The 25321-nt window shown below is 47.4% G+C and overlaps 1 protein-coding gene across 1 annotated transcript in view; it reads left to right on the top strand.

Moving 5' to 3' along the window:
• LOC102159232 overlaps nt 267-25321 on the top strand; it is a 29876-nt gene continuing 4821 nt past the window's right edge. Inside the window, exons 1-8 of the mRNA XM_021079867.1 lie at nt 267-272; nt 1021-1342; nt 1499-1632; nt 1671-1936; nt 3559-3604; nt 7244-7798; nt 13640-13976; nt 14150-14564. Of these exons, the coding sequence (XP_020935526.1) occupies nt 267-272; nt 1021-1342; nt 1499-1632; nt 1671-1936; nt 3559-3604; nt 7244-7798; nt 13640-13976; nt 14150-14564 (2081 nt within the window). The remainder of the gene's footprint in view (nt 273-1020; nt 1343-1498; nt 1633-1670; nt 1937-3558; nt 3605-7243; nt 7799-13639; nt 13977-14149; nt 14565-25321) is intronic.

Genomic DNA, 25321 nt, shown 5'->3' on the forward strand with positions numbered 1-25321 from the left:
GCAAGGTTTCTGATGTCAGCAGAAGAGGTAACATCTTGGCCAAAGTCAGACAGAGGCTGTCAGATTGCAATCTCTTAACAACTTTTTGAAAGTGAACCTGCCAGCCAAACAATTTAGCTGTTTTCTTACCCATTCTCTGGGCACATGAGGCAGGGTGTATTTATCTATTAGGTACAGTACATGAGGGGACTAGGGTCCATATACATTTGGGGCTTATGAAAATGTTTAATTTCTGATATAAAATAGGGTTGATGTAAATGGTGGTCATGCAGGTAAAAATAAGTTATTTCAAGTATATTGTTAAATATAGGGTTCGTTGTTAGAAGCTAGTCTTTTTTTTTCTCCCAGGGATCAAACCTGCACCACACCAGTGACCTGAGCCACAGCAGTGACAACATCAATCCTTAACTGCTAGGCCACCAGGAAACGCTAACTTTGTCTCAGCCTTATCGCAAAACTTAGGGCAAGCAAACTATTAGCTAATAATACAGTTGAACCCTGAAGAACACAACTTTAAACTGGGCAGGTCAGGTTACACTGCGGATTTTCTCTATAAATTTACGGGCGACTCTACATAGCCGCGTTTTCCATGTCACCGTGGCTATGGAGGGCCGACTACGGAACTACGGAACTCCAACACCTGCGAGTTTCGGTATCCGCGCATTTCCGTATGCCCTGCAGGGTCCTGGATCCAACGCCCCCGGGGATACCAAGCGGCCTCTGTATTCGCTTGATAACTAGTCCCTGCTGGGTACTGGCGGCTGGAGTTGGAGGGCTGGGCCAAGACATAGCCCCCCAAGTCTATGGAGCTACAAGGAGGTCTCGCTGTTTCTCGCCACAAATGGGCTCTCCCAATCCAGCACCCGCCCTCGGTCTGGGAGGACGCGCGACCAAGGGCGGAGCAGTCAGCTAGGTTGCAACTTGGGGCCCCAGCGTTGCGCTCCCACGCATGCTCCCACCCACACCCCTTTCCCGCCCCGTTCTGCCGCCCCCCCACCCCGTCCGGCCCCTGCCCCCTAGACGGCTAAGCCTCTGCCGCATGCGCACCTCAACCGTCCCGACCCCCAGCGGGCGGTGGGAAGCCCACAGGGGGCGTCTACCCAGACACCCTGTAACGCCACCATTCGCCAGAGGAGCGTGAAAGGTGCCAGATCGCCGGGCCGCCGCGATCTCAGCAGATCCAGTGCCGCCTCCTCCGCTGAAGCGCACAGCGTCCTCGACAGCACTCGGGCCATGGAGCCTCTGTCTCAGAGCAGCCACGATGCCAACGTAGATGCGGCTGCCGCCGCCGCCGCCGGCTGCCTCAGCCCCGGGGTCCACGAGGAGCGGGAAGGAGCGCAGGGTCAGTGACGGTTGGCTGCTGCGGGAGACGAACTTTCCCTGGGAGGGACGCGCGGCAGGACCCCCGTCAGACGCAGCCCCTCCCCTCCCCTCGTCGTCCCCCCAGCCCGGCCCGCTCGACGGCCTGATGTTTCTCTTTGGGTTTCCCGCCTTACAGAAGCCAAGTCCGTGGGGGTCTTGGTTACCGGAGACGGGGGAGAGGAGCAGATGGCTCAGTCCGAACCTGAGCAGGGGGCAGCGGCGGAAGGGAAAGAGGCGGGAGATGAAGGAGAAGGCGATGAAGGCGGCGATGTCGGTGTGGGAGCCGCGGGCCCCGCGGGCGGCGAAAGCCCCGAGACGGAGGTCGAGGTGGAGGCCGAGATCGAGTCGAGGTGGAGGCGGAGGCCGAGGCCGAGCCCATGGATGAGGACGCGGTCCAGGCGGGAGCGGGCGGCGCGGAGGGCGGAGACCTGGGCGGGGCGGAGCAGCCCCCTCGGGCCGCCGTCGAGGCCGCAGACGCGGCGCAGCGGGTGCCCCGGGCCAAGTTCACGCAGGTGCAGGTGCAGGAGCTGGAGCGCATTTTCCGTCGCATTCAGTACCCCGACGTGCTCACGCGGTAAGCGGGCGGCTGGGGTGTCGCGGGGGTCGGGCGAACGTGGGGCAGGTTCCCGGGCGGGCCGCGGGCGCTCTCGCGGGTCCCTCTTCTCTGCTCCGGACGTGAAAGCCCCCGAGGCCTTGGGGCTGGGGTCCTAGGGTGAAGGTGAGGGCTCTGCCTGGCGGAAATCAAGGTCGATATTTCTGAGTGGTGTTTTAGCAAATCACGGCGGGAATCTGTGGGGTGCAGGTTAACATAAATAACGTTCAGTTAGAACTAGGGCAGAGATAAGGGTGAGAAGCCTGAGGTGTAGCAAATCAGGGTAGGATCCTACTTTTATTCAAAAATTTAATAAATCTGTTCATCTTTCGTTACTTTTGCATCGATATTTATATTTTAAAATGCTGCATTTGAAAATTATTTTTCTTGATTAGTGATTTTTCTGTATGCCTGTATATTTTGCCCTTGAGAGAACACTGTCTCTAGAGCAAGAGACAAGGAGTTCTCTGGTGGCCTAGTGGGTTAAGGATTTAGCATTGTCACTGCTATGGCTCCGGTTTGCTGCTGTGGCACCTGTTAATTTTAAAAATAAAGCAAACTACAGATTACAGAGTAGTGTATTCGGTTGGCGCTGGAGAGTTGGTGATTTTAAAAAATGTCTTTTTTCTTTTTCTTTTTAGGACCGCATCTGTGGCATATGAAAGTTCCCAGGCTAGGGGTGGAATCCGAGCTACAGCTTCGGGCCTTCGCCACAGTAACAGCCACGCTGGATCCTTAACCTACTGAGTGATGCCAGGGATCAAACCCGCATCCTCATGGATACTAATCCGGTTCGTTAACCGCTGAGCCATGACAGGAACTCCCTAAAAAATTTAAAGTAATCTCAACCAAAGAATGAACTGCAGTTTGTGCCCTCCTTTCATATCTACTAGTACATACTGTTCATCACTGATTGTTCATCACTGGTTGGTCAACTGATCAAGCAAGCTATTTTAAGGCTCTAATTTAATCAATAAAATAAGCAAGAGCAATGAACGTTGGTAAAGATATTTCCTCAGAGATTTTTATTCATTTTGAAGTTGGTAACAAAAGGAGACTGTGAATTAGAATTTCTTGTGTTCTTGGGAACTCTCTGTTACTGGTGAGACTTTCTTTAAACACTTTGTTAACTTAATTTCACTGTAAATCCTGAAGAAGTATGGTTTTCCTATTGCAGAAATTGGCTCATAAAATCAATGACATTTTCCGGAAAGATATTTTTATTTTTTCTATTTTTATTATTTATTTATTTATTCATTTTTCTGTCTTTCTGTCTTTTCTAGGGCCGCACCCGCGGCATGTGGAGGTTTCCAGGCTAGGGGTCGAATCGGAGCTGTAGCCACCGGTCTACACCAGAGGCACAGCAACACGGGATCCAAGCCATGTCTGCGACCTACACCACAGCTCACAGCAACACCGGATCCTTAACCCACTGAGCAAGGCCAGAAATTGAACCCACAACCTCATGGTTCCTAGTCGGATTCGTTAACCACTGAGCCACCATGGGAACTCCCAGAAAGATATTTTTAAAGGATGAAATAATATCCTATATTCAGTTCCATCCACAACCCCAAATACTGAACACTTCCAATTTTCTCCCTTAGGCAGGAGATTGCAAGACGCTTGGGAGTGACTGAAGCCAGAGTGCAGGTCAGTAACCTAAAAAAAACCAACTTGACAGGGCAGCTATTCTAAAACCTTCTTCTGGTCTTAGACACCTCTGTCCTGGGCATTCTCACATTGGTTGGGTTTTGTAGCCTTTTCCATGTTTGGGAAATAAAGTTTGAAGTTTGGGGTCTTGGTCAGTGGTAAATGGGCTAAGTAAACCCCAGCCTTTGGAAATTGCCCATTACCAGAGGAACAGGATTTCCTAAAAGAAAAAAAATGACCACAGTATACTATTCCTTGCATACAAAGGTAGATATAATGTATATAATACATATATACATGTTCTGTATATACACCTTTGTATAAATTACCTATATAAACTTATATGTTATAGTCACTGAATTATATACACACATGTGCACACACACACAGAGTTCCCTGGTCCCTTCTAACACTGGTATCCTTTAGACAGCACTTCTGCGTGGAGTCCCACAGGAGTTCAGTCTGAAGTGGAAATTATTCAAATTAATGCACCGAGGGGTCCAATTATACTAAATTATTTAAAACCAAGCATAAGCCCTTTGCATAAGGAGGGAATTTATGAGTATTTAGGCATTGGAGAGAAGGGATGATCCATACTCAGAACATAGCAGATGAGCAGCTCTATATGTTTGGTTAAACCGAAACTGATGGGGAGGGGAGAGCATAGAGTCCAGTCTGGTCTCCCCACCGTTGTTGTTTCATTGTCTTTTCCACAGAGAGTGGTTTCTGTTTATAGAACAAAATAAGATGCTCTCAGAAGTTTTGTTAGGGAAGAAAATACTTTTAGGACTTCAGAGTATTTTTAAATTGTTCCAAAGCACCATTTTGTCAGCTGATGACGTAGACACGGGGATGTCAGCTGACAGACAGTCTTTGGGTCCCGCACTGTCCCACTGGAGGCAGCTCCCTGCCTGGAGCAGGGCTTGCAGCCAGTGTACTGAGGGGCAGCACTGATTTCCTTGTCCTGACGCCCTGGGGCACCCTACTTCTCCAGCACCCACTCGGGGCTCTCCCTCCCCACCCCCCGCTTGGCCATCCTGCAGGGGCCCCTGTTCGGGAGGCACAGCTGTGGGCTGAGGGATGGCGCTGCCTGCCTGGTGCCCAGGTCAGTCCAGGCAGGGAAAACGGTGAGCTTTCCTCTGACCTCAGATGGCCTTCTAGCACAGCCCCGTGCCTGGACCCCAGTCCTGGTGACATTCTCTGGGACAAAGCAGTTGTCTACTGGGAAGGCAGGAGGGGAGAGCCCCCGCCCCCAGCAGGTCTTCGAGCTGGATAACCACTTGTGGGAGTGTAGGGGGCCAAGCTACTCTGGGGCAGCCTAAGCCAGGATCAGCCAGTGCTCAGGAAAGCCGGAGGCCCCAGGCCCAGCGCTGCCGTGTAAGGCCTAGCCTGTTGTATCCAATTGGGCGCTCCCAGCAACTACAAATGTCTGAGGTAAGAAACAAGGCTGCCCAGGGATCCTGCAGAGCTGAACTTGGCCTCCAGCCCAAGGGCTGAGGAGAAAAGAGAGCCCCCTCCCTGACCCCTTCCCCATGGGAGAGAGGCCCTCTCCTGCTGTAGTTTCTAAATGTTCAGTAAAGCAGTGAAGAGAGTGGCACTCCTAAACCTTAATTTTCTGGAATTCTTTGATACGCCAGCCTGAAAGGGTCGCTAGTATAGGTTGTACATTATAGTACACGACAGAGGGTAAGTTGCAACCTTTGAAATTTATGAAAAAATGAAACGAACTAAAACAGCAATTTCAAACAGAGTTCCACTAAGAAAGGTGGAAGTTAGGCAAGAATTATTCAGAGTGGAGCTTAGGCCGTGGGGATGCCTCACACATCCAGATTTTGAGTACCAACAAATTTTGGTAGTACCAATATCCTCTTGAGGAATTACTTCCTTTCTGCAGTATGGAGAGATGGGCTGTGTGGAATGTGTTGGGGTGGGTCCTCAGTTCAGGCTGGATGCTTACCTGGGAAAGTTGAAATACTTTTACTCTTGCTTAGTGAGTGATGACTAATTTGAGGGTCAGTGGATCAGGAGTGATTGCTTGAGACCATGGAAAACCCTAAGTTGTATCAAAGAAGTATTTGGGGGAAAAAAAGAGGGGAAAAAAATCAGGATGACCTTATTAGTAGCTCTGCTGCAGAGAGCCTGTGTGCAGGCAGCGATGCAGACGGGCCGCAGGGCTGGGGGGTACGGGGCGTGGGGAAAGCAGCACTAGCCTCCTGAGGCCCCGGGCTGGGCTCACAGTCAGGTCTGGCCAGGGCTTGGGAGGCCAGGCCTCTGCTTTCTCAAGCAGGCACAGCTGGGTCACAGGAAAAGAAAAGCTGGACTTTTGGTGAATTGCTTTTCCTAGGCTTATGTAGTGGTCTCTTAGTGGAGTTCAGAAGGGAAAAGAGCAACAAGAAAGAAGGAAAAGGAATGTTTTCATCTATTTCAAAACTCCACAGCATGAATTTCCCAAAGAAAAATTCAGTGGACACCCCTTCCCTCACTGTGCCATAAGAGTTATTTTATGAAGCTAGTATTGGAAAGACCTCAGTAGGCTGCTTTGCTTTTTTTTTTTTTTTTTTTTGGTTTTTAGGGCCACGCCCTCAGCATATGGAAGTCAGAGCTGCAGCTGCCGGCCCACACCACAGCCACAGCAACTCAGGATCCGAGCCTGGTCTGTGACCTACACTACAGCTCACTGCAATACCGGATCCTTAACCCACTGATTGAGGCCAGGGATCAACCCCCATCCTCTTGGAAAAGAGTCAGATTCATTACCACTGAGCCACAGCAGGAACTCCCCGCTTTGCATTTTGCTATGTTTATATGCACATTTGACCACAGGTATGCTTGGTCTTCCCCCCCTCCCCCCCGCAAAGGGGCTCTTTCACACCAGCTTTTCTAGATTCCATATTCATGCAGCAGAAGGACCCAAATCCTAAGAGGAGGAGGCCCTTGGCTCATGTCACATTTGCAGACCGGAAGCATCCCCAAATAGTAAATACAATGCCATTCACTGGGATGCCGAGGGCACCGTGGGGTCCACAGCACTATTAACAGCTTTGAGTGGCTCACAGTTGGCAGGTACTTAGGCAGGAGCCATTTTGTGACTCCTGGCCCACGCGGTTGTCTGTGACCGGCTTCCTAAAGTGCAGGTCGCACCCTCTTGCCTTAAGTATGAGGGGCGGGATGCGCTCTCCGATCCCCTGGGGGAGCAGCAGGGCCCAGAGGGCCCAAGCCTGCTGGGCAACAGAGGCTGAGGGCTGAGGTCCTGCAGCTGAAGCCAGAGGGGTCGCTGGCCGCTGGAGCCGAAGGTCAGTTGTCAGGACACAGACCTACCCGGTGAAGAGGTAACAGCAGGTACAGAGGGCGCGGTGTGCCTGCTCCACCTGCATGGAAGAGTGGGGGAAGTGACGGTGAAGGTGGGTGGGAGGGGGAGACCGAGCCAGAGGCCAGCCCAGAGGCTGGCAGCTGCTGGGCGCTCGCCAAGGGTGAGCTGGGGGCGGCCCTCGGGTAGTTGAGCCAGAAGGAAACGGCTTCCCCTGAAGCAGTTTAAAACCTCGCCGGCACCCAGCGTTCCGGGCGGCATTCTTGCGCGTCTGGCATTCAGTGCTCAGGGTACCGAAGTTAGCAGTGCCCCCTTTTTGTCTCTGCTTGAAGGTTTGGTTTAAGAACCGAAGGTCCAAGTGGAGGAGCCGCCAGAGGGCAGTGAGGTGCAGAAGCGTGTCCCCTGTGCTCCTGGTCCCCCGTGTCGTCGTCAGCTTGGGCGGACCCTTCGGTGCCACCCTCATTCAGGAGCCGCCTCGGATGTGGGTTCTGATGGAGCCCCTGCCGCTGGGGCACTTCCCGGGGCACTTCCTGGGGCACTTCCCGGGGCACTTCCTGGGGCACTTCCCGGGGCCCAACCTGGGGCCGCCCCTGCCGCTCCTGATGCCTCTGCTGCCCCTGCCGCCCTTCCCACCCTTCCTGCCCTTCCCGCCCCTGCCGCACCTGCCGCCCCTGCTGCCCTTCCCCCCCTTCCCGCCCTTCCCGCCTCTGCCACTCCTGCCACCCTGCCACTCCTGCCACCCTTCCCTCCTCTGCCCTGGCTCCTCCCACCTTTGCTCCCCTGTGGCTGCCCTCACCCTCACGCGGCCTGGTTTGATCCCCTGCCACCAGGGGTCTTTCTGTAGCCCCAGGTTCCTCTCCAAAGGTCTCTGTGACCCTTTCTTCAAAGTGCCTTTGAGCCAGATTCGAATTCTGCATACCTCAGCCTTAGGAACAGTTCACCAAATGCCCACTAAGTGTATTAAATGCAAGTGCAGAGTCACTGACCCACGATTTTAGGGCTTGTTTTTGTGTGTTCAATAAAGTTGTGAATTCTCCGTGTCTTTGGTTTGTGTGTCCAGCCGAGGGTCAAGGAGGCCTCCTCTTGTGCAGTAAGAGCCCTGAATCCCCCTCAGTAGGCGGGGCACAGCTCAGAAGTTTTCCTGGTGGCCCTGAGGGGTTTACAGCGACCCACCCATTCTCCACTCTCTCTCTCCCATCACCACATCCTCCCTGCCCCGGCCCCACCAGCTCACTGGGACCACAGATGGGCGAGATGGGTGGCAGGAGTCTCTAAGGAGAGAACAGTGTTGCAAGGCAAGCCTGAGCCCCATTCGTGGTGACGAGCTCGGGTACAAGGACGACTCCAAGGGAAACCTCTGCTGTAGCTACTCACAGGGCTTTCTGGAGAAAAGCCTCACTCCCAGTTCTGTCACCGCCTTCCCTTGTGGAGGGGACCTGGGCATAGCACCTGCTCTGATAGGAGGGAGGGTCCCACTTCTGCAAAAGATCCGAAGAGGAGGCTCCCTCTAGGCCAGAGTGAGGCCCTTCTCCCTTCCCCTCTCCCACCCGCAGACGTGGAAATCGTATTACTGCTCCTTTCCTGGCTCAGACCTGACAATCGGACCTCTAAGTGTATTTTGTCACCTTCAACATCCTTGACAGAATCCAGTTCCAGCTAATTCACCACTGAAAGGGGTCCTCTTGGTTGAGTGCTGCCTGAAGTAAGGAGGAGATGGTCACAGAGCAGAGAGCCAGGATAATCACTTCATGAAAAGCAAGCCTATAAATCAATTATACTCCAATATAGAATAAAAATTTAAAACAAAAGAAGCCATTGGTATTTTGATAGAGATTGTATTGAATATGTAGATTGCTTTATGTCACATGACCATTTTAACAATATTAATTCCATTCTTTCAGTCTATGAGCATGATAATTCTTTCCATCTGTTTTTGTTGTCTTCAGTTTCTTTCATTAATATCTTATAGTTTGGGTTTTTGTTTTGTTTTGTTTTGTTTTTGTTTTTGTTTTTTGCTCTTTAGGGCTGCACACACAGCATATGTAGATTCCCAGGCTAGGGGTCAGATCGGAGCTGTAGCTGCTGGCCTACACAATATCTTATAGTTTTTTGAATATAAATCTTTTTACCTCTTACTTAGAATTACTCTTAGGTATTTAATTCTTTTTGATGTGATGGTAAATAGGATTGTTTTCTTTTTCTTTTCTTTTTTGTTTTTAGGGCCGTGGGTGTGGTGTACGGATGTTCCCAGGCTAGGGCTCAAATTGGAGCTACAGCTGCCTGCCTAACCACAGCCACAGCAACATCAGATATGAGCTGCCTCTGCAACCTACAGCACAGCTCATGGCAACCCCAGATCCTTAACCCACTGAGCAAGGCCAGGGATCGAACCCTGTCAGCTGACATTCCAGTGCCTACTTCATCAGGTGACAAATGGAGTTCCCACTCTGGTGCAAAGGGTTAAGAACCCTACTGCAGCATCTTAGGCCACTGCAAAGGAACAGGTTGGATTCTTGGCCTGGCGCAGTGGGTTAACGATCCAGCATTGCCGCAGCTGTGGCTCTGATTCAATCCCTGACCTGGGAACTTCCATATGCCAAGGGTGTGGGCATAAAAAAATAAAAATAAACAGTGAAACCCCTTTTCACAGATAAAATGACATAAATCACCCCTTATATTTATATACAATTAAAGTTAATACATATCTTTACATACTTCATTCTGACTTCATAATAATACTGTAAGATGATTGTCTTTATTTAAGCAAATAGTAGTAGTAAGAGTAATAGCTGTTTACAGTTGGGGAAACTGAGGCTCAGGGACAATAAGGCTTCTCAGGGTCATGTAGTGAGAACTCAAGGCCAAAGCTCTTGCTGTGAGCAGGAAAGCAGAAGCACCCTAGAACCAGCTGCATGTGTTCCAACTCCAGAGCCTGCTTATATTACTAGATTCTTTGGTCTTTTCTATTATTATTATTTGGGTGGAAGGAAGTGGTTAGGAATATCATTCCCCACTTTTTCAGATGAAAGGTACACAGACTATTGGAATGCCACCACACACGTGAAACTTTACATCAAATTCAAGGGGACTCTCAATCCTCTTGACTGATGGCTGACTCTGGCCTCCAAGTAAGCACTTGGGATCTGTATCTTGCTCTCCATGCCCAGTAACTGCAATGAACTGAACCAAGAGCCAGCCTAGAGACTCCCCCTTTATAAACGCATCCTAAAATACTGCTTTCATTAAGGCACTTCCCTTGTATAAAACTATTAATTTTTCGGAGTTCCCGTCGTGGCTCAGTGGTTAACGAATCTGACTGGGAACCATGAGGTTGCGGGTTCGATCCCTGGCCTTGCTCAGTGGGTTGGGGATCCAGCGTTGCTGTGAGCTGTGGTGTAGGTCGCAGACATGGCTCAGATCCCGCATTGCTGTGGCTCTGGCCTAGGCCAGTGGCTACAGCTCAGATTCGATCCCTAGCCTGGGAACCTCCATATTTCATGGGAGCAGCCCAAGAAAACAGCAAAAAGACAAAAAAAAAAACTATTAATTTTTCATATTCCCAAGTGCAGACATTCTAACTCTTTCCATAAACTCAATCCCAACCTAAATTTATTTTATTTTTAAATTTTTTCCGCTCTATAGCATGGGGACCAAGTTACACATACATGTATACATACTTTTTCTTCCCATTGTTGTGTTGCGATGTAAGTATCTAGACATAGTTCTCAATGCTACACAGCAGGATCTCATTGTAAATCCATTCCTAGAGCAATAGTTTGCATCCGTTAACCCCAAGCTCCAGATCCCTCCCACTCCCTCCCTCTCCCCTGGGACAGCCACAAGTCTATTCTCCAAGTCCATGATTCTCTAACCTAACTTTTAAATTTTACTTCCCACCCAATACAGAGTTCTCATCAGGATTCCCCTCCAGCACTCTCAAGGTCAGCTCTTGACATGCATTCATTCTCTTGGCCAACCTCTTTGGATTGGGGTTCCCTGAGATAAGTATGATACTTGGCCACCCCTGGGGCTGCTCATACTACCTCCTTGAATTGCAATTCCATGCACAGTCTGCTTAGCATTTAACAAAATTTGACTCATTCTGTGAAGTCCAATGGAAACCCCATTACTCCTCAAAGAAGCCCAATCTGCTTCTGTCACCTGCTGCTGAGAACAAAGTGTCTTCAAAGGCTTGAATCCTGGCCTGCTACCTTTGTGCTGTGTAACCTGGGAAAGTCACTGAACCTCTCTGAGCCCCCATTTCTTTGGTTAGCAACTGAGGAGAATGATACTCCCGCCACAGGTGCTGGCTTTAAGGTGGATTAGGCAGGCCCTGGTGCACAGTGAGCACCCACATGATGTCACCAGTGTGATCCAGCACAGCTGTGTGCCACTCCACAGACTCTCATATATGCCACTCCAGAGGAGCAGGGGCGACCCTCCGTGTCCAGCCTCTTCAGTCACAGTGCAGGCCCTTGTGTAGACTGACCCCACTCAGTCCCATCCTCTCAGCTCCAGCCTCGGCTAAAGTTACCTGGGCCCTCACCATGGGCCTTACTTGTTTTCCTTCATGTAAATGTCATGCTACTGAAGGGCAGGTACCGTCACCATCCCCATTCTACAGATGTGGCACCTGAGGCACAGAGTGGTCAGCTAACTTGCCCAGGGTCACAGAGCAAGTTAGTGGTAGTGGGCCTGGGTACCCAAGAGAAGGGGAGGACTGCAGACCTGAACCAAGGCCAACCTGGGGAGGAAATGGTTAAAATCGGCGAGAGGTACTCATTATTGCCAACTCCTTCCATCTTTTTGAAAAAGAATTGGTCAACAAACCTCTTTTATTTTTTAGGGCCATATCTGCAGCATATGGAAGTCCACGCTGGGGGTCAAACTGGAGCTGCAGCTGCTGGCCTACACCACAGCCACAGCAACGGCAGATCCTGAACCCACTGAGTGAGGCCAGGGATCAAAGCCGCCTCCTCATGGATACTAGTCAGGTACGTAACAACGAGAACTCTAACAAACTTCTTTTAGTTTCTCAGCCATCCTTCAAAACATGAGGCAGGGGACACTTATCCCTTAGGCCCTGGAAGTTAGTGAGGTGACTAGGCCCTAGGATACATTTAGGAGCCCACAAAAATGATTTGGTTTGATCTCAGATGGAATTGAGGAGGATGGTTCTGCAAGGAAACTCAAGATAAATCAAGGACATTGTCAAGTAGAGGACCTGTTGTCAGAGGCTATTTCAATGTTTAGGATATTAACACGTCTTCCAGCATCTATAAAACACTTCCTCAAGGAAAAACCATAGAGCTCTCAACCTGGCTTAGCTCGCTTTTATTTAATGGTAAATAAATTTTATTTATTCCTCAGCAAGGGCTCAGGAAAATATTTCTGGAAAAAGTGAGGAGGCGAAAGAAGCAGAGAGGAAGCAGCGTAAAAAAAGTGGGTAATTCAGCCAGGTCCACACGGTGGGGGGTGGGGGCAGGCACCCCCACAAGGGACATGTATGCTTTTGCAAAGGGTCTATATCCAGAGGCATAGGAGCCAGGCACAAAGGTGCAACGAGGGTTTTATTTATTTATTTATTTAAGCAGCAATGAGGTTTAAAAAACAAAGGTGGGACCTCTGCACTGTGTAAGCATTCTTGAGTGCTCTAAGCACTGTGCAGATTTCTATACCTGCAGTCTGATATGGATTCATTACAGGTCGAGGACTTTATCAAGGGGTGGGCTGGGTTTTGGTTTCCATTGTTTTGTTTGCATGGTGCATTTGAGCACATTACATGGTCAGAAAACCCAAACTTCTGCTCTTGGAGATCCCAGGAGTATGGCAGACTCTGACTTCAGCCTCATTGCAGAAACTAGCTAATAATATGATTGACCTCTGAACCACAGGGCTTTGAACTGTGAAGGTCCACATATACATGTTTGTTTGTTTGTTTGTTTTATAGATATACAGGCGGCCCTCCATATCCACGAGTTTCGCATGAGCAGATATAGAGGGCCGACTACCGGATTTAGGCATCCACTGATTTTGGCATGCACAGCAAGTCCGGGGAACCAGTGCTGGGCAGATAGCAACCGGGCGACCCACGTTAGTTTAATTACTATTCCTTGCTTAGTACTGGTGGCTGGATTTGAAGGACTTCAGCCTTATCGCAAAACTTAGAGCAAGCAAACTATTAGCTAATAATACAGTTGAACCCTGAAGAACACAACTTTAAACTGGGCAGGTCAGGTTACACTGCGGATTTTCTCTATAAATTTACGGGCGACTCTACATAGCCGCGTTTTCCATGTCACCGTGGCTATGGAGGGCCGACTACGGAACTACGGAACTCCAACACCTGCGAGTTTCGGTATCCGCGCATTTCCGTATGCCCTGCAGGGTCCTGGATCCAACGCCCCCGGGGATACCAAGCGGCCTCTGTATTCGCTTGATAACTAGTCCCTGCTGGGTACTGGCGGCTGGAGTTGGAGGGCTGGGCCAAGACATAGCCCCCCAAGTCTATGGAGCTACAAGGAGGTCTCGCTGTTTCTCGCCACAAATGGGCTCTCCCAATCCAGCACCCGCCCTCGGTCTGGGAGGACGCGCGACCAAGGGCGGAGCAGTCAGCTAGGTTGCAACTTGGGGCCCCAGCGTTGCGCTCCCACGCATGCTCCCCACCCACACCCCTTTCCCGCCCCTGTTCTGCCGCCCCCCCACCCCGTCCGGCCCCTGCCCCCTAGACGGCTAAGCCTCTGCCGCATGCGCACCTCAACCGTCCCGACCCCCAGCGGGCGGTGGGAAGCCCACAGGGGGCGTCTACCCAGACACCCTGTAACGCCACCATTCGCCAGAGGAGCGTGAAAGGTGCCAGATCGCCGGGCCGCCGCGATCTCAGCAGATCCAGTGCCGCCTCCTCCGCTGAAGCGCACAGCGTCCTCGACAGCACTCGGGCCATGGAGCCTCTGTCTCAGAGCAGCCACGATGCCAACGTAGATGCGGCTGCCGCCGCCGCCGCCGCCGCCGCCGCCGCCGGCTGCCTCAGCCCCGGGGTCCACGAGGAGCGGGAAGGAGCGCAGGGTCAGTGATGGTTGGCTGCTGCGGAGACGAACTTTCCCTGGGAGGGACGCGCGGCAGGACCCCCGTCAGACGCAGCCCCTCCCCTCCCCTCCCCTCCCTCCCTCCCCTCGTCGTCCCCCCAGCCCGGCCCGCTCGACGGCCTGATGTTTCTCTTTGGGTTTCCCGCCTTACAGAAGCCAAGTCCGTGGGGGTCTTGGTTACCGGAGACGGGGGAGAGGAGCAGATGGCTCAGTCCGAACCTGAGCAGGGGGCAGCGGCGGAAGGGAAAGAGGCGGGAGATGAAGGAGAAGGCGATGAAGGCGGCGATGTCGGTGTGGGAGCCGCGGGCCCCGCGGGCGGCGAAAGCCCCGAGACGGAGGTCGAGGTGGAGGCCGAGATCGAGGTCGAGGTGGAGGCGGAGGCCGAGGCCGAGCCCATGGATGAGGACGCGGTCCAGGCGGGAGCGGGCGGGGCGGAGCAGCCCCCTCGGGCCGCCGTCGAGGCCGCAGACGCGGCGCAGCGGGTGCCCCGGGCCAAGTTCACGCAGGTGCAGGTGCAGGAGCTGGAGCGCATTTTCCGTCGCATTCAGTACCCCGACGTGCTCACGCGGTAAGCGGCCGGCTGGGGTGTCGCGGGGGTCGGGCGAACGTGGGGCGGGTTCCCGGGCGGGCCGCGGGCGCTCTGGCGGGTCCCTCTTCTCTGCTCCGGACGTGAAAGCCCCCGAGGCCTTGGGGCTGGGGTCCTAGGGTGAAGGTGAGGGCTCTGCCTGGCGGAAATCAAGGTCGATATTTCCGAGCAGTATTTGAGTAAGTCTTGTCCGGGAACTCGGCTGCCCGTTAACATAAAGAATGAGTCGCCTGCGGTGTGGTGGAGCTAATGCAGGGTTGGATTCTACTTTTATTTAAAATTTTGGTCATCTGTTATTCATGGATTATATTTGCATTTATTTATTTATTTTGGGGGGGTGGCTAGGGCCACACTCTGCGGCATATGGAAGTTCCCAGGTTAGGGGTTGAATTGGAGCTACAGCTACCTACAGCCACAGCCACAGCAATGCCAGATCCGAGCTGAGCCTGCAACCTACACCACAGCTCATGGCAACCGGATTCCCAACCCAGTGAATGAAGTCCCGGGTCGAATCCACATCCTCATGGATACTAGTCGGTTGGTTTTCCCCTGCGCCGCACCGGGAACTTTTATTTGCATTAATTTAAATACGACATTAAAACATCCTTTATCTAGATTACGAAATTTGTAGCTACCCCTAATATTTGTGCCTGAGGTTGAATTGTCCCTAAAGCAAGCGTTCTACAGTGTGTAGAATGAATGAGTGGCTGAGTACCTGTGAATGCAGGTGAAAATTAAAAGCTATCATTTAAGGTGGGCTGTGTTAAGCACTGTTTTAAAGAGTTTCTCTACATATGGTCATTGAATCTTCACAACAGCCCTATGTGGCAGCTTCTGTTATTATCCTCACTTAACCCGTGAAAAAAGTGAAGCTCAGAGAAGTGAAAAGACTTGCTCAGATGGCAAGCAGAGCCAGGCATGGATTCGAGGAGGCTGGTCCATAGGCAAATCTAGAGGTGATGATATGTTGGGCCAGGCTAGTGGTGAGGGAGAGAAGAGAACAGATTAAAGAGATATTTAGCAGGTGAAATTGACAGCAGTTCAGGGTAGCTTGGTCATGAGGGTAAAAGGAAATGTTCAAGAAACAACTGAATGCCTGGAGTTATATTCACTGAGCTAGGGAATATTAAAAGACAGTAAAAGAAGCTTGCAAGAGACAGAGGAAGAGTGGTTGGAGAGGCTTTAGGCAAACTGTCTCATGGAGACCTCGGTGGGAATGGCAAATGAGTCAGACAGGAAGGGATGGTAAATAGCATCAACTTCAACTCAGGATTTTCTGTTCAACGCAATCACTCCCAAGTCCAGTTGCTTTTGCTGTGGTGTGGTAATTCTCAGGATCAGCCCAATTTCTCCCTTTCTCAAACTCAAGATGCCCCTTGATTTGGATGTCTAGAGCTGCCTGATAGATAACATATTTTTTTCTTCCAGTTTTATTGTGATATAATCAAAGTGTGGTACTGTATAAGTTTAAGGTGAACAGCATAATGATTTGACTTACATATATCGTGAAATGATTATCATAATAAATTTAGTGAACATCCATCATCTCATATAGATACAAAATACAAGAAAAATTTAAAAATCTTTCCTTGTGATGAGAACTCTCAGGATTTACTCTCTTAACTTTCATATATAACATAGAGCAGTGTTAATTATATTTATCATGTTGTATATTATATCCCTAGTACTTATTTATCTTATAACTGGGAGTTTGTACCTTGACTGCCTTGGTCCAACCCCACCCCTCCCCCCACCTCCGGTAACCATTAATCTGATTTCTCTTTTTTTTTCTCTCTCTCTTTTTTTAAGGTTGTACCCTCAGCATATGGAAGTCGAATAAGGGGTCGAATTGGAGCTGTAGCTGCTGGCCTACACCACAGTCACAGCAACACGGGATCTGAACTGGGTCTGTGACCTACACCACAGCTCACAGCAGCACCAGATTCTTAAGCCACTGAGCGAGGGCAGGATCAAACCTGCATCCTCATGGTTACTCGTCAGGTTCATTACTGCTGAGCCACGACAGGAACTCCCTAATCTGATTTCTTTTTCTATGAGTCAGTTTATTTGCTTTTGAAGTATAGTTGACCTACTATAATATGTTAGCTCCTGTTATACAAAATGGTGATTTGATATTTCTCTATATTTCAAAATGATCATCATGATAAATCTAGTTACCAACTGTCACCGTACAAAGATATTTCATAATTATTGACTATATTCCCCACACTGTACATTTCCTACCAGTTACTCTTTTATTTTGCACCTGGGAAGTATGTACCTTTTAATCTCCCTCACCTGTTTCTCTCCTGCCCCCACAGCCTCCCCTCTGGCAACTACCTGTTTATTTTCTGTATCTGTAATTCTGTTTCTGTTTAGTTATGTTTGTTCATTTTTGGTTTTAGATTCCACATGTAAGTGAAATAATATAGCCTTTGTTTTTCTGTTTGACTTATTTCATTTATCATAATACTATGTAGGTCCATCCACGTTGTTGCAAATGACAGAATTTCTTTTTTATGACTGAGAAGCATTCCGTTGCGTGTGTGTCGCGCGCGCGCATCACATCTTCTTAAACCAGTCATCTGTTGATAGGCATTTAAGTTGCTTCCATGTCTTGGCTATTGTAAATAATGCTGCTGCAAACATTGGGATGCAAGAATCATTTGAATTAGTGTTTTCATTTTCTGTGTATATATACCCTGGATTGGAATTGTTGGATGATATGGTAGTTCTATTTTTAATTTTTTGAGGCCCCTCCATACTGCTTTCCATGGTGGTTGCACCCGTTTACAGTGCACCGACAGTATACTACAATTCCCTTTTCGCCACATCCTTGCCAACATTTGTTATTGGTGGACCTTTTGAGGATAGCCATTTTGACAGGTGTGAGGCCATATGTGTGTCATTATGGTTTTGATTTGCATTTCTCTGATTATTAATGATGTTGAGCATTTTTTTTCATGTGCCTGTGAGCCATCTGTATATCTTCTTTGGCAGAATGTCTGTTCAGGTCTTCCGCCTGTTTTGAAATTAAGATCTTTGTTTTGTTTTGATATTGAGTTATATGAGTGGTTTATATAATTTGAATATTAACCTCTTGTCAGTAATATCATTTGCAAAGATTTTCTCCCATTCAGTAGGTTGTCTTTTTCTATTGTTGAAGGTTTATTTCCTTTACTGTGCAAAATCTTTTACGTTTAGTTAGGTTCCATTTGTTTATTTTCACTTTTATTTCTTTTGCCTTAGGAGACCGATTTAAGAAAAAAATTGCTCTGGGGGTGGGGGGATGTGCTGGGCTTGTGGGATGGAAATCCTATAAAATTGGATTGTGATAATCATTGTACAACTACAAATGTAATAAATTCATTGAAAAAAGAAAAAATTGCTCCGATTTATGTCGGTGAATGCTTTGCTTATGTTCTAGGAGTTTTATAGTTTCCAGTCTTAAATTTACGTCTATAAACTATTTTGAGTTTATTTTTGTATATGGTGTTCAGGGAGTGTTCTAATTTCATTCATTTACATGTGACTGTCCAGTTTTTCCAACACCACTTGCTGAAGAGGCTGTCTTTTCTGCATTGTATATTCATCTCTCTTTTGTCAAAGATTAATTGATTGTAGGTGTGTGGGTTTATTTCTGGGCTCTCTACCCTGTTCCATTGATCTATGTGTCTGTTTTTGTGTCAATATGTACTGTTTTGATTACTATAGTATAATTTATAGTAGAATCTGAAGTCTGGAAAGGTTATACCTCCAGATGTGTTCTTTTTCCTTAGGATTGCTTTGGCAATTCTAGGTCTTTTGTGGTCTGTAGATTGCTCTGGGTAGTATAGCCATTTTAATAATATTAATTCTTCCAATCCAAAAACATGGGATATCTTTCCATTTCCTTGCATCATCTTCATTTTCCTTTATCAATGTTTTATAGTTTTCAGTGTATAGGTATTTCTCCTCCTTGATTACATTTACAATTAGGTATTTATTCTTTTTGATGCTATTTTATTTATTTATTTATTGTCGTTTTTGCTATTTCTTGGGCCGCTCCCACAGCATATGGAGGCTCCCAGGCTAGGGGTCCCAGGCTAGGGGTCCACCGGCCTACACCAGAGCCACAGCAACTCGGGATCCGAGCCGCGTCTGCAACCTACACCACAGCTCACGGCAATGCCGGACCCTTAACCCACTGAGCAAGGGCAGGGACCGAACCCGCAACCTCATGGTTCCTAGTCGGATTCGTTAACCACTGCGCCATGACGGGAACTCCTGATGCTATTTTCTTTTTCTTTTTCTTTTTTTCTTTTTACGGCTGTACCCGTGACATAGAGGAGTTCCCGGGCTGGGGTGGAAATAGAACTGCAGCTGCCGGCCTACACCACAGCAACAGCCACAATGGATTCCAGCCGCATATGCCACCTACGCCACAGCTTGTGGCAATGCCGAATCCTTAACCCACTGAGCGAGGCTAGGGATGGAACCTGCACCCTCATGGATGCTATGTTGGGTTCTTAACACAATGAGCCACAGCAGGAACTTCTCTGATGCTATTTTATTTTATTTTCTATAACTCAATGAATTTATTACATTTATAGTTGTACAATGATCCTTTGCTTTGCCCTGGGACCCAGTGCATGTGAAAGTCTGTGTGAGCCTTTTAAGAATGGGGTCTCTGTTGGAGTTTCCATCGTGGCTCAATGGTTAAAGAATCTGACTAGAAACCATGAGGTTGCGGGTTGATCCCTGGCCTTGCTCAGTGGGTTAAGGATCCGGCATTGCCATGAGCTGTGGTGTAGGTTGCAGATGTGGCTTGGATCCCCTGTTGCTGTGGCTCTGGTATAGACCAGTGGCTACAGCTCGGATTAGACCCCTAGCTTGGGAACCTCCATATGCCACGAGAGTGGCCCAAGAAATGGCAAAAAGCCAAAAAAAAAAAAAAAAAAAAGAATGGGGTCTCTGTTTCCCCCAGTCCCGTGGAGCTCCTATCCACAAGTCCCACTGGCCAGATGCTCCAGGGGCTCTTTCTCCCCATGCCAGATCCCCACACATGGGAGTTTGATGTGTGGCTCAGAACTCTCACTCCTGTAGGTGAGTTTCTGTGAACCAGTTACTTTCCAGTCTGTGGGCCTTCCCACCCGGGAGGTGTGGGGTTGTTTATATTGCGAAATCGCCCCTCCTACCTCTTGATGTGGCCTCCTCTTTGTCTTCTGGAGTAGGATATCTTTTTGAAAGTTTCCGGTCCATTTGGTTGAAGATTGATCAGCATTTGGTTGTAATTTTGTTGTTTTTAGGAGAGAAGTTGAGCTCCAGTCCTTCTATTCCGCCACCTTAATCCCATCTCCTCTCTCTTCTAGTATTCTGCCACTGCTTTTTATTAAACATCACAACCATGTCCTTTGAGCCTTGGTTCTTGCTTTGCAGAATATGAGCCATTCTAGAACTCGGAAGTCCAAAATGGATGTCATGGGCAATAATCAAGGTGTTGGCAGGGGCTGTGTCCCTTCTGGAGGCTTCAGGGAGCACGGTTTCCTTGCCTTTTCCAACTTGTAGAGGGACATGCGTTCCTTGACTGGTTGCCCCTTCCTCCATCTTCAAACCTCCCTTTGACTCCACACTCCCACTTCTGCCCTCTGATGCTATTTTAAGTGGGATTTTTTCTTGCTTTCTCTATCTGATAGTTCATCATTAGTTTATAGAAAAGCAACAGATTTCTGTATGTTAAGCTTGAGTCCTGCAACTTTACCAAATTCATTTATTCTAATATTTTTTGGTGGAGACTTTAGGGTTTTCTTTTTTTTAAATTGAGGTACATTAATGTACAACATTATTAAGTTTCAGGTGTACAGCGTAACAACTCACAATTTTTAAAGATTATATTCCATATAACATATAACATATATAACATATGACATATAAGGTATTGGCTATATTCCCTGTGCTGAGCAATATATCCTATAGCTTATTTATTTTATACATAGTAGTTTGTACCCATTAATCCACTACACCTATCTTGCCTCTTCCCCCATTGGTAACCACTAGTTTGTTCTCTATATCTATGAAACTTGTTTCTTTTTTTGTTATAGCCACTAGTATGTTTTATTTTTTAGATTCCACATAAAAGTGATATATACCAGTCCAGCCATGTTGTTGCAAATGGCAAAATTTCATGCTTTTTCTTGTATGTATATACCACACCCATTTCTCTGTTGATGAACAGTTAGGTGTTGTTTCTATATCCTGGCAATTTTAAATAATGCTGCTCTAACCATTGGGGTGTGTTTATCTTTTTGAATTAGTGTTTTTGTTTTTTTCAGATCTATACCCAGGAATGGAATTGCTAAGTCATATGGTAGTTCTATTTTTAGCTTTCTAGAAACCTCCATACTGTTTTCCACACTGGCCACACCAATTTACATTCCCATCAGTAGTGTACAGGGGTTCTCTTTTCACCACATCCTCACCAACATCTGCTATTTGTGTTTTTACTATTATGATTATTATTCTGACAGGTATGAGGTGATATCTAATTGTCTTTTAGTTGCATTTCTCTGATAATTAGTGATGTCTCTTTATTGAGGTGTAGGTGGTTTACAATATTAGTTTCAGATTTGCACCATAGTGATTCAAAATTTTTATAGATTATTCTCTATTTACAATTATTATGAAATATTGACTATATTCCCAATGCTGTAAAATATATCCTTTAAATTAGCCACTCAATTTGATTACTGATAATTTGTCTGTTCATATTTTCTTTTTCTTATTGGTTCAGTCTGGGAGATAGTACATTTCTAGAAATGTTGTTAATTTCTTTAAGGTTGTTCATTTTGTTGGCATATAATTGTTCATAGTAGTCTCATGATCTTTTGTATTTCTTTTGTTTTTTTTTGTCTTTTTGTCTTTTTTTTTTTTTTGGGGCCACACCCAAGGCATATGGAGGTTCCCAGGCTAGGGGTACAGGCAGAGCTGCAGCTGCTAGCCTATACCACAGCCACAGCAACGCCAGATCCTTAACCCACTGAGCAAGGCCAGGGATTGAACCCGCAACCGAATGGTTCCTAGTCGGATTCGTTTCTGCTGCTCCATGATGGGAACTCCTGATCTTTTGTATTTCTGTTGGTGTCGGTTTTAATTTCTCCTTTTTCATTTCTGATTTGATTGACTTGGACCCTCTTTTTCTTGAGAAATTTGGCTAAAGGTTTATCAATTTTATTTACCTTTTCAAAGAATCAGCTCTTTCATTGATATTTTATATTTTTTGGAGTCTCTGTTTCATTCATTTCTGCTCTGATCTTTATGATTTTTTTCCTTCTACTAACTTTGGGCTTTATTCTCCTTTTTCTAGTTCATTTAGGTATATGGTTAGGTTGCTAATTAGAGCTTTTTCTTTTTCTTGTTTCCTGAGTTAGGCTTTTATTATTGTAAACTCCCTCTGAGAACCACTTTTGCTGCATCCCATAGGTTTTGGATTATTGTGTTTTCCTTTTTTTTGCCTTTTCTGGGCTGCTCCTGCGGCATATGGAGGTTCCCAGGCTAGGGGTCTAATCGGAGCTGTAGCCACCAGCCTATGCCAGAGCCACAGCAACGCGGGATCTGAGCTGAATCTGCAACCTACACCACAGTTCACGGCAACACCGGATCCTTAACCCACTGAGCACGGCCAGGAGTTGAACCTGCAACCTCATGATTCCTAGTCAGATTCATTAACCACTGAGCCACAACGGGAACTCCTGTGTTTTCATTTTCATTTGTTTCCAGCTTTTTTTTTTTTTTTTTTGTCTTTTTTTGCCATTTCTTGGGCCGATCCCGCGGCATATGGAGGTTCCCGGGCTAGAGGTCGAATCGGAACTGTAGCTGCCAGCCTACGCCAGAGCCACAGCAACGCAGGATCCGAGCCGCGTCTGTGACCTACACCACAGCTCACGGCAACGCCGGAACCTTGACCCACTGAGCAAGGGCAGGGATCGAACCCGCAACCTCATGGTTCCTAGTCGGATTCGTTAACCACTGCACCACGACGGGAACTCCTATTTCCAGCTATTTTTTGATTTTTTCAGGGACTCAATTATTGTTTTGCCTCCACGTATTGTCGGTTTTTTTTGCAGTTTTTTTTTTTTCTTGTAGTTGACTGCTAGTCACATGCACTGTAGTCAGAAAAGATGCTTTATGTTTCAGTTTTCTTAATTTTTTTTTCTGCACTCATGGCATGTGGAAGTTCCTGGGCTGGGGATCGAACCTGTGCCACAGCAGTCATCCAAGCCACTGCAGCAACAATGGCAGATCCTTAGCCTGCTGTTCCATAAGAGAACTCCAGTTTTCTTAAATTATTTATTTATCTGTTTGTTTGTTTATTATTTTGCTTTTTAGGGATGCACCTGGGGTATATGGAAGTTCCCAGGCTGGGGGTCAAATTGGAGCTACAGCTGCCAGCCTACACCACAGCCACAGCAACGTGGGATCCAAGCCATGTCTGCGACCTACACTACAGCTTGTTGTAACACCAGATCCTTAGCCCACTGAGCGAGGCCAGCGATCAAACCCACATCCTCATGGATACTAGTAGGATTCGTTTCTGCTGAGCCACAACAGGAACTTCTCTTTTAACCTCCTTACTAGCTTTATAAGTGGTTGCTCTGCTACCTTTTTTTTTTTTTTTTTTTTTTGTAAATTTACCTTTACAAATGAGATTTTTCCTTTCATTTTTTTCTTTTTTGTAGCTGTGGCCTTTTCTGCTTAGAGAAGTCCCTTTAACATTTCTTGTAAAGCAGGTTTTGTGATGCTAACTCTTTCAGCTTTTGCTTGTCTGTAAAACTCTTCATTTCTCCTTCAAATCTGAATGATTGCCTTGGTGGGTAGAGGATTCTTTGTTGTAGGATTTTCCCTTTCATTAAATATATCATGTCACTCCCTTCTGGTTTGCAGCATTTCTGCTGAAAAGTCATCTCATGGCTTTATGGGAATTCCCTTTTGTGTGTAACTTGTTTCTTTCCACTTGCTGCTTTTAATTTTTTTTTTCTTGCTTTTTAGGGCCACACCTGCAGCGTATGGAATTTCCTAGGCTAGGGGTTGAGTCGGACCTGAGGCTGCCACTCTACACCACAGCCACAGCAACACCACATCCGAGTCACATCTGTGACCTACCCTGCAGCTCCTGGCAACACAGGATCCTTAACGCACTGAGTGAGGCCAAGGATCAAAACTGCATCCTCATGGATACTAGTTGAGTTCATTACCACTGAGCCACAATGAGAACTCCTGATATTGTCCCTGTTTTAAAATTTTTGCCATTTTAATTACAGTGTGTCTTGCTGTGATCCTCTTTGGGTTGATCCTGTGTTGGCCTTCCTGTGTTTACTAGAGCTGGATGTCTGTTTCCCTTCCCAGGTTGAGGGAGTTTTCAGCTGTTATGTCTTCAAATATGTCTTTTTCCCTTTCTAGCTTTCTTTTCTGTGACCACTATCACGAGAATGTTAGTACTCTTTCTTTTTTCTTTTTTTTTTTTTTTGGTGTTTTTGCCATTTCTTGGGCTGCTCCCACAGCATATGGAGGTTCCCAGGCTAGGGGTCTAATCGGAGCTGTAGCTGCTGGCCTACGCCAGAACAGCAATGGGATCTGAGCCGCATCTGTGACCTACACACCACAGCTCACAGCAACGCCAGATCCTTAACCCACTGAGCAAGGCCAGGGATCAAACCCACAACCTCATGGTTCCTAGTCGGATTAGTTAACCACTAGAGAATGTTAATACTCTTGATGTTGTCTCAGAGGTCTTAAACTCTCCTCATTTATTTTTATTTTTTTCTGTTCAGCTTCAGTGATTTCCACTACTCTGTTTTCCAGCTTGCTGATCTGTTCCTTTGTATCATATAATCTACTTTTGATTCCTTCTAGTGTATCTTTTCTTTCAATTATCGTAGTCTTTATCTCTATTTGGTTCTTCTTTATATTTTCCCAAGTCTTTGTTAAAATTCTCGCCTTGTTCTTCCATTCTCTTCCTGAGTTCTCTGAATGTCTTTATGAGCATTACCTTGAACTCTTTATAAGGTACGTCGTCTATCTCCACTTCACTTAGTTCTTTAGGGTTTTTTTTTTTTTTTTTGTCTTTTTTTAGGGCCTTACCTGCAGCTTATGGAAGTTCTAAGGCTAAGGGTCTAATCAGAGCTACAGCTGCCGACCTGCACCCCAGCCACAGCAACAAGCCGTGTCTGCGACCTACACCACAGCTCACAGAAACTCTGGATCCTTAACCCACTGAGCAAGGCCAGGGATTGAAACCACGTCTTCATGGATACTAGTCTGTTACTGCTGAGCCACAATAGGAACTCCTCTTTAGGGATTTTATATAGTTCTTCATTTGCAACACAGTCCTCTGTCAACCTAACTTTGCATATGTCTCTGTTTTTATTTCTATGTTGTGGGTAGGTTGGTTTTTTTCCCCATCTTGGAAAAGTGACCTTATGTAGATGACATCCTATGGGATCCAGTAGCACACTTCTCTCTGGTCACCAGAGCTATATGCTGTAGGAGTGCCTTCTATATGGGCTGCATGGGCTCTTCTCTGTGGTAGGCTGACTACTGTAGTTCGCCTGGTAGGTATGGCTGGATCTCTGGATCTTTGTTGGTTGCCAGGCCTTGGCTAGTATGGAGGCTGTGGGCTCACTGGTGGTTAGGGTCCAATCCTTGCCAGCTAGGGACTCAGAAGGTCATTTGGCACCCAGCTTGTTTTGGGGTGGTGCTGTGTC

This window comes from Sus scrofa, chromosome X, assembly GCF_000003025.6.
Source record: "Sus scrofa isolate TJ Tabasco breed Duroc chromosome X, Sscrofa11.1, whole genome shotgun sequence".
Taxonomy (NCBI): domain Eukaryota; kingdom Metazoa; phylum Chordata; class Mammalia; order Artiodactyla; family Suidae; genus Sus; species Sus scrofa.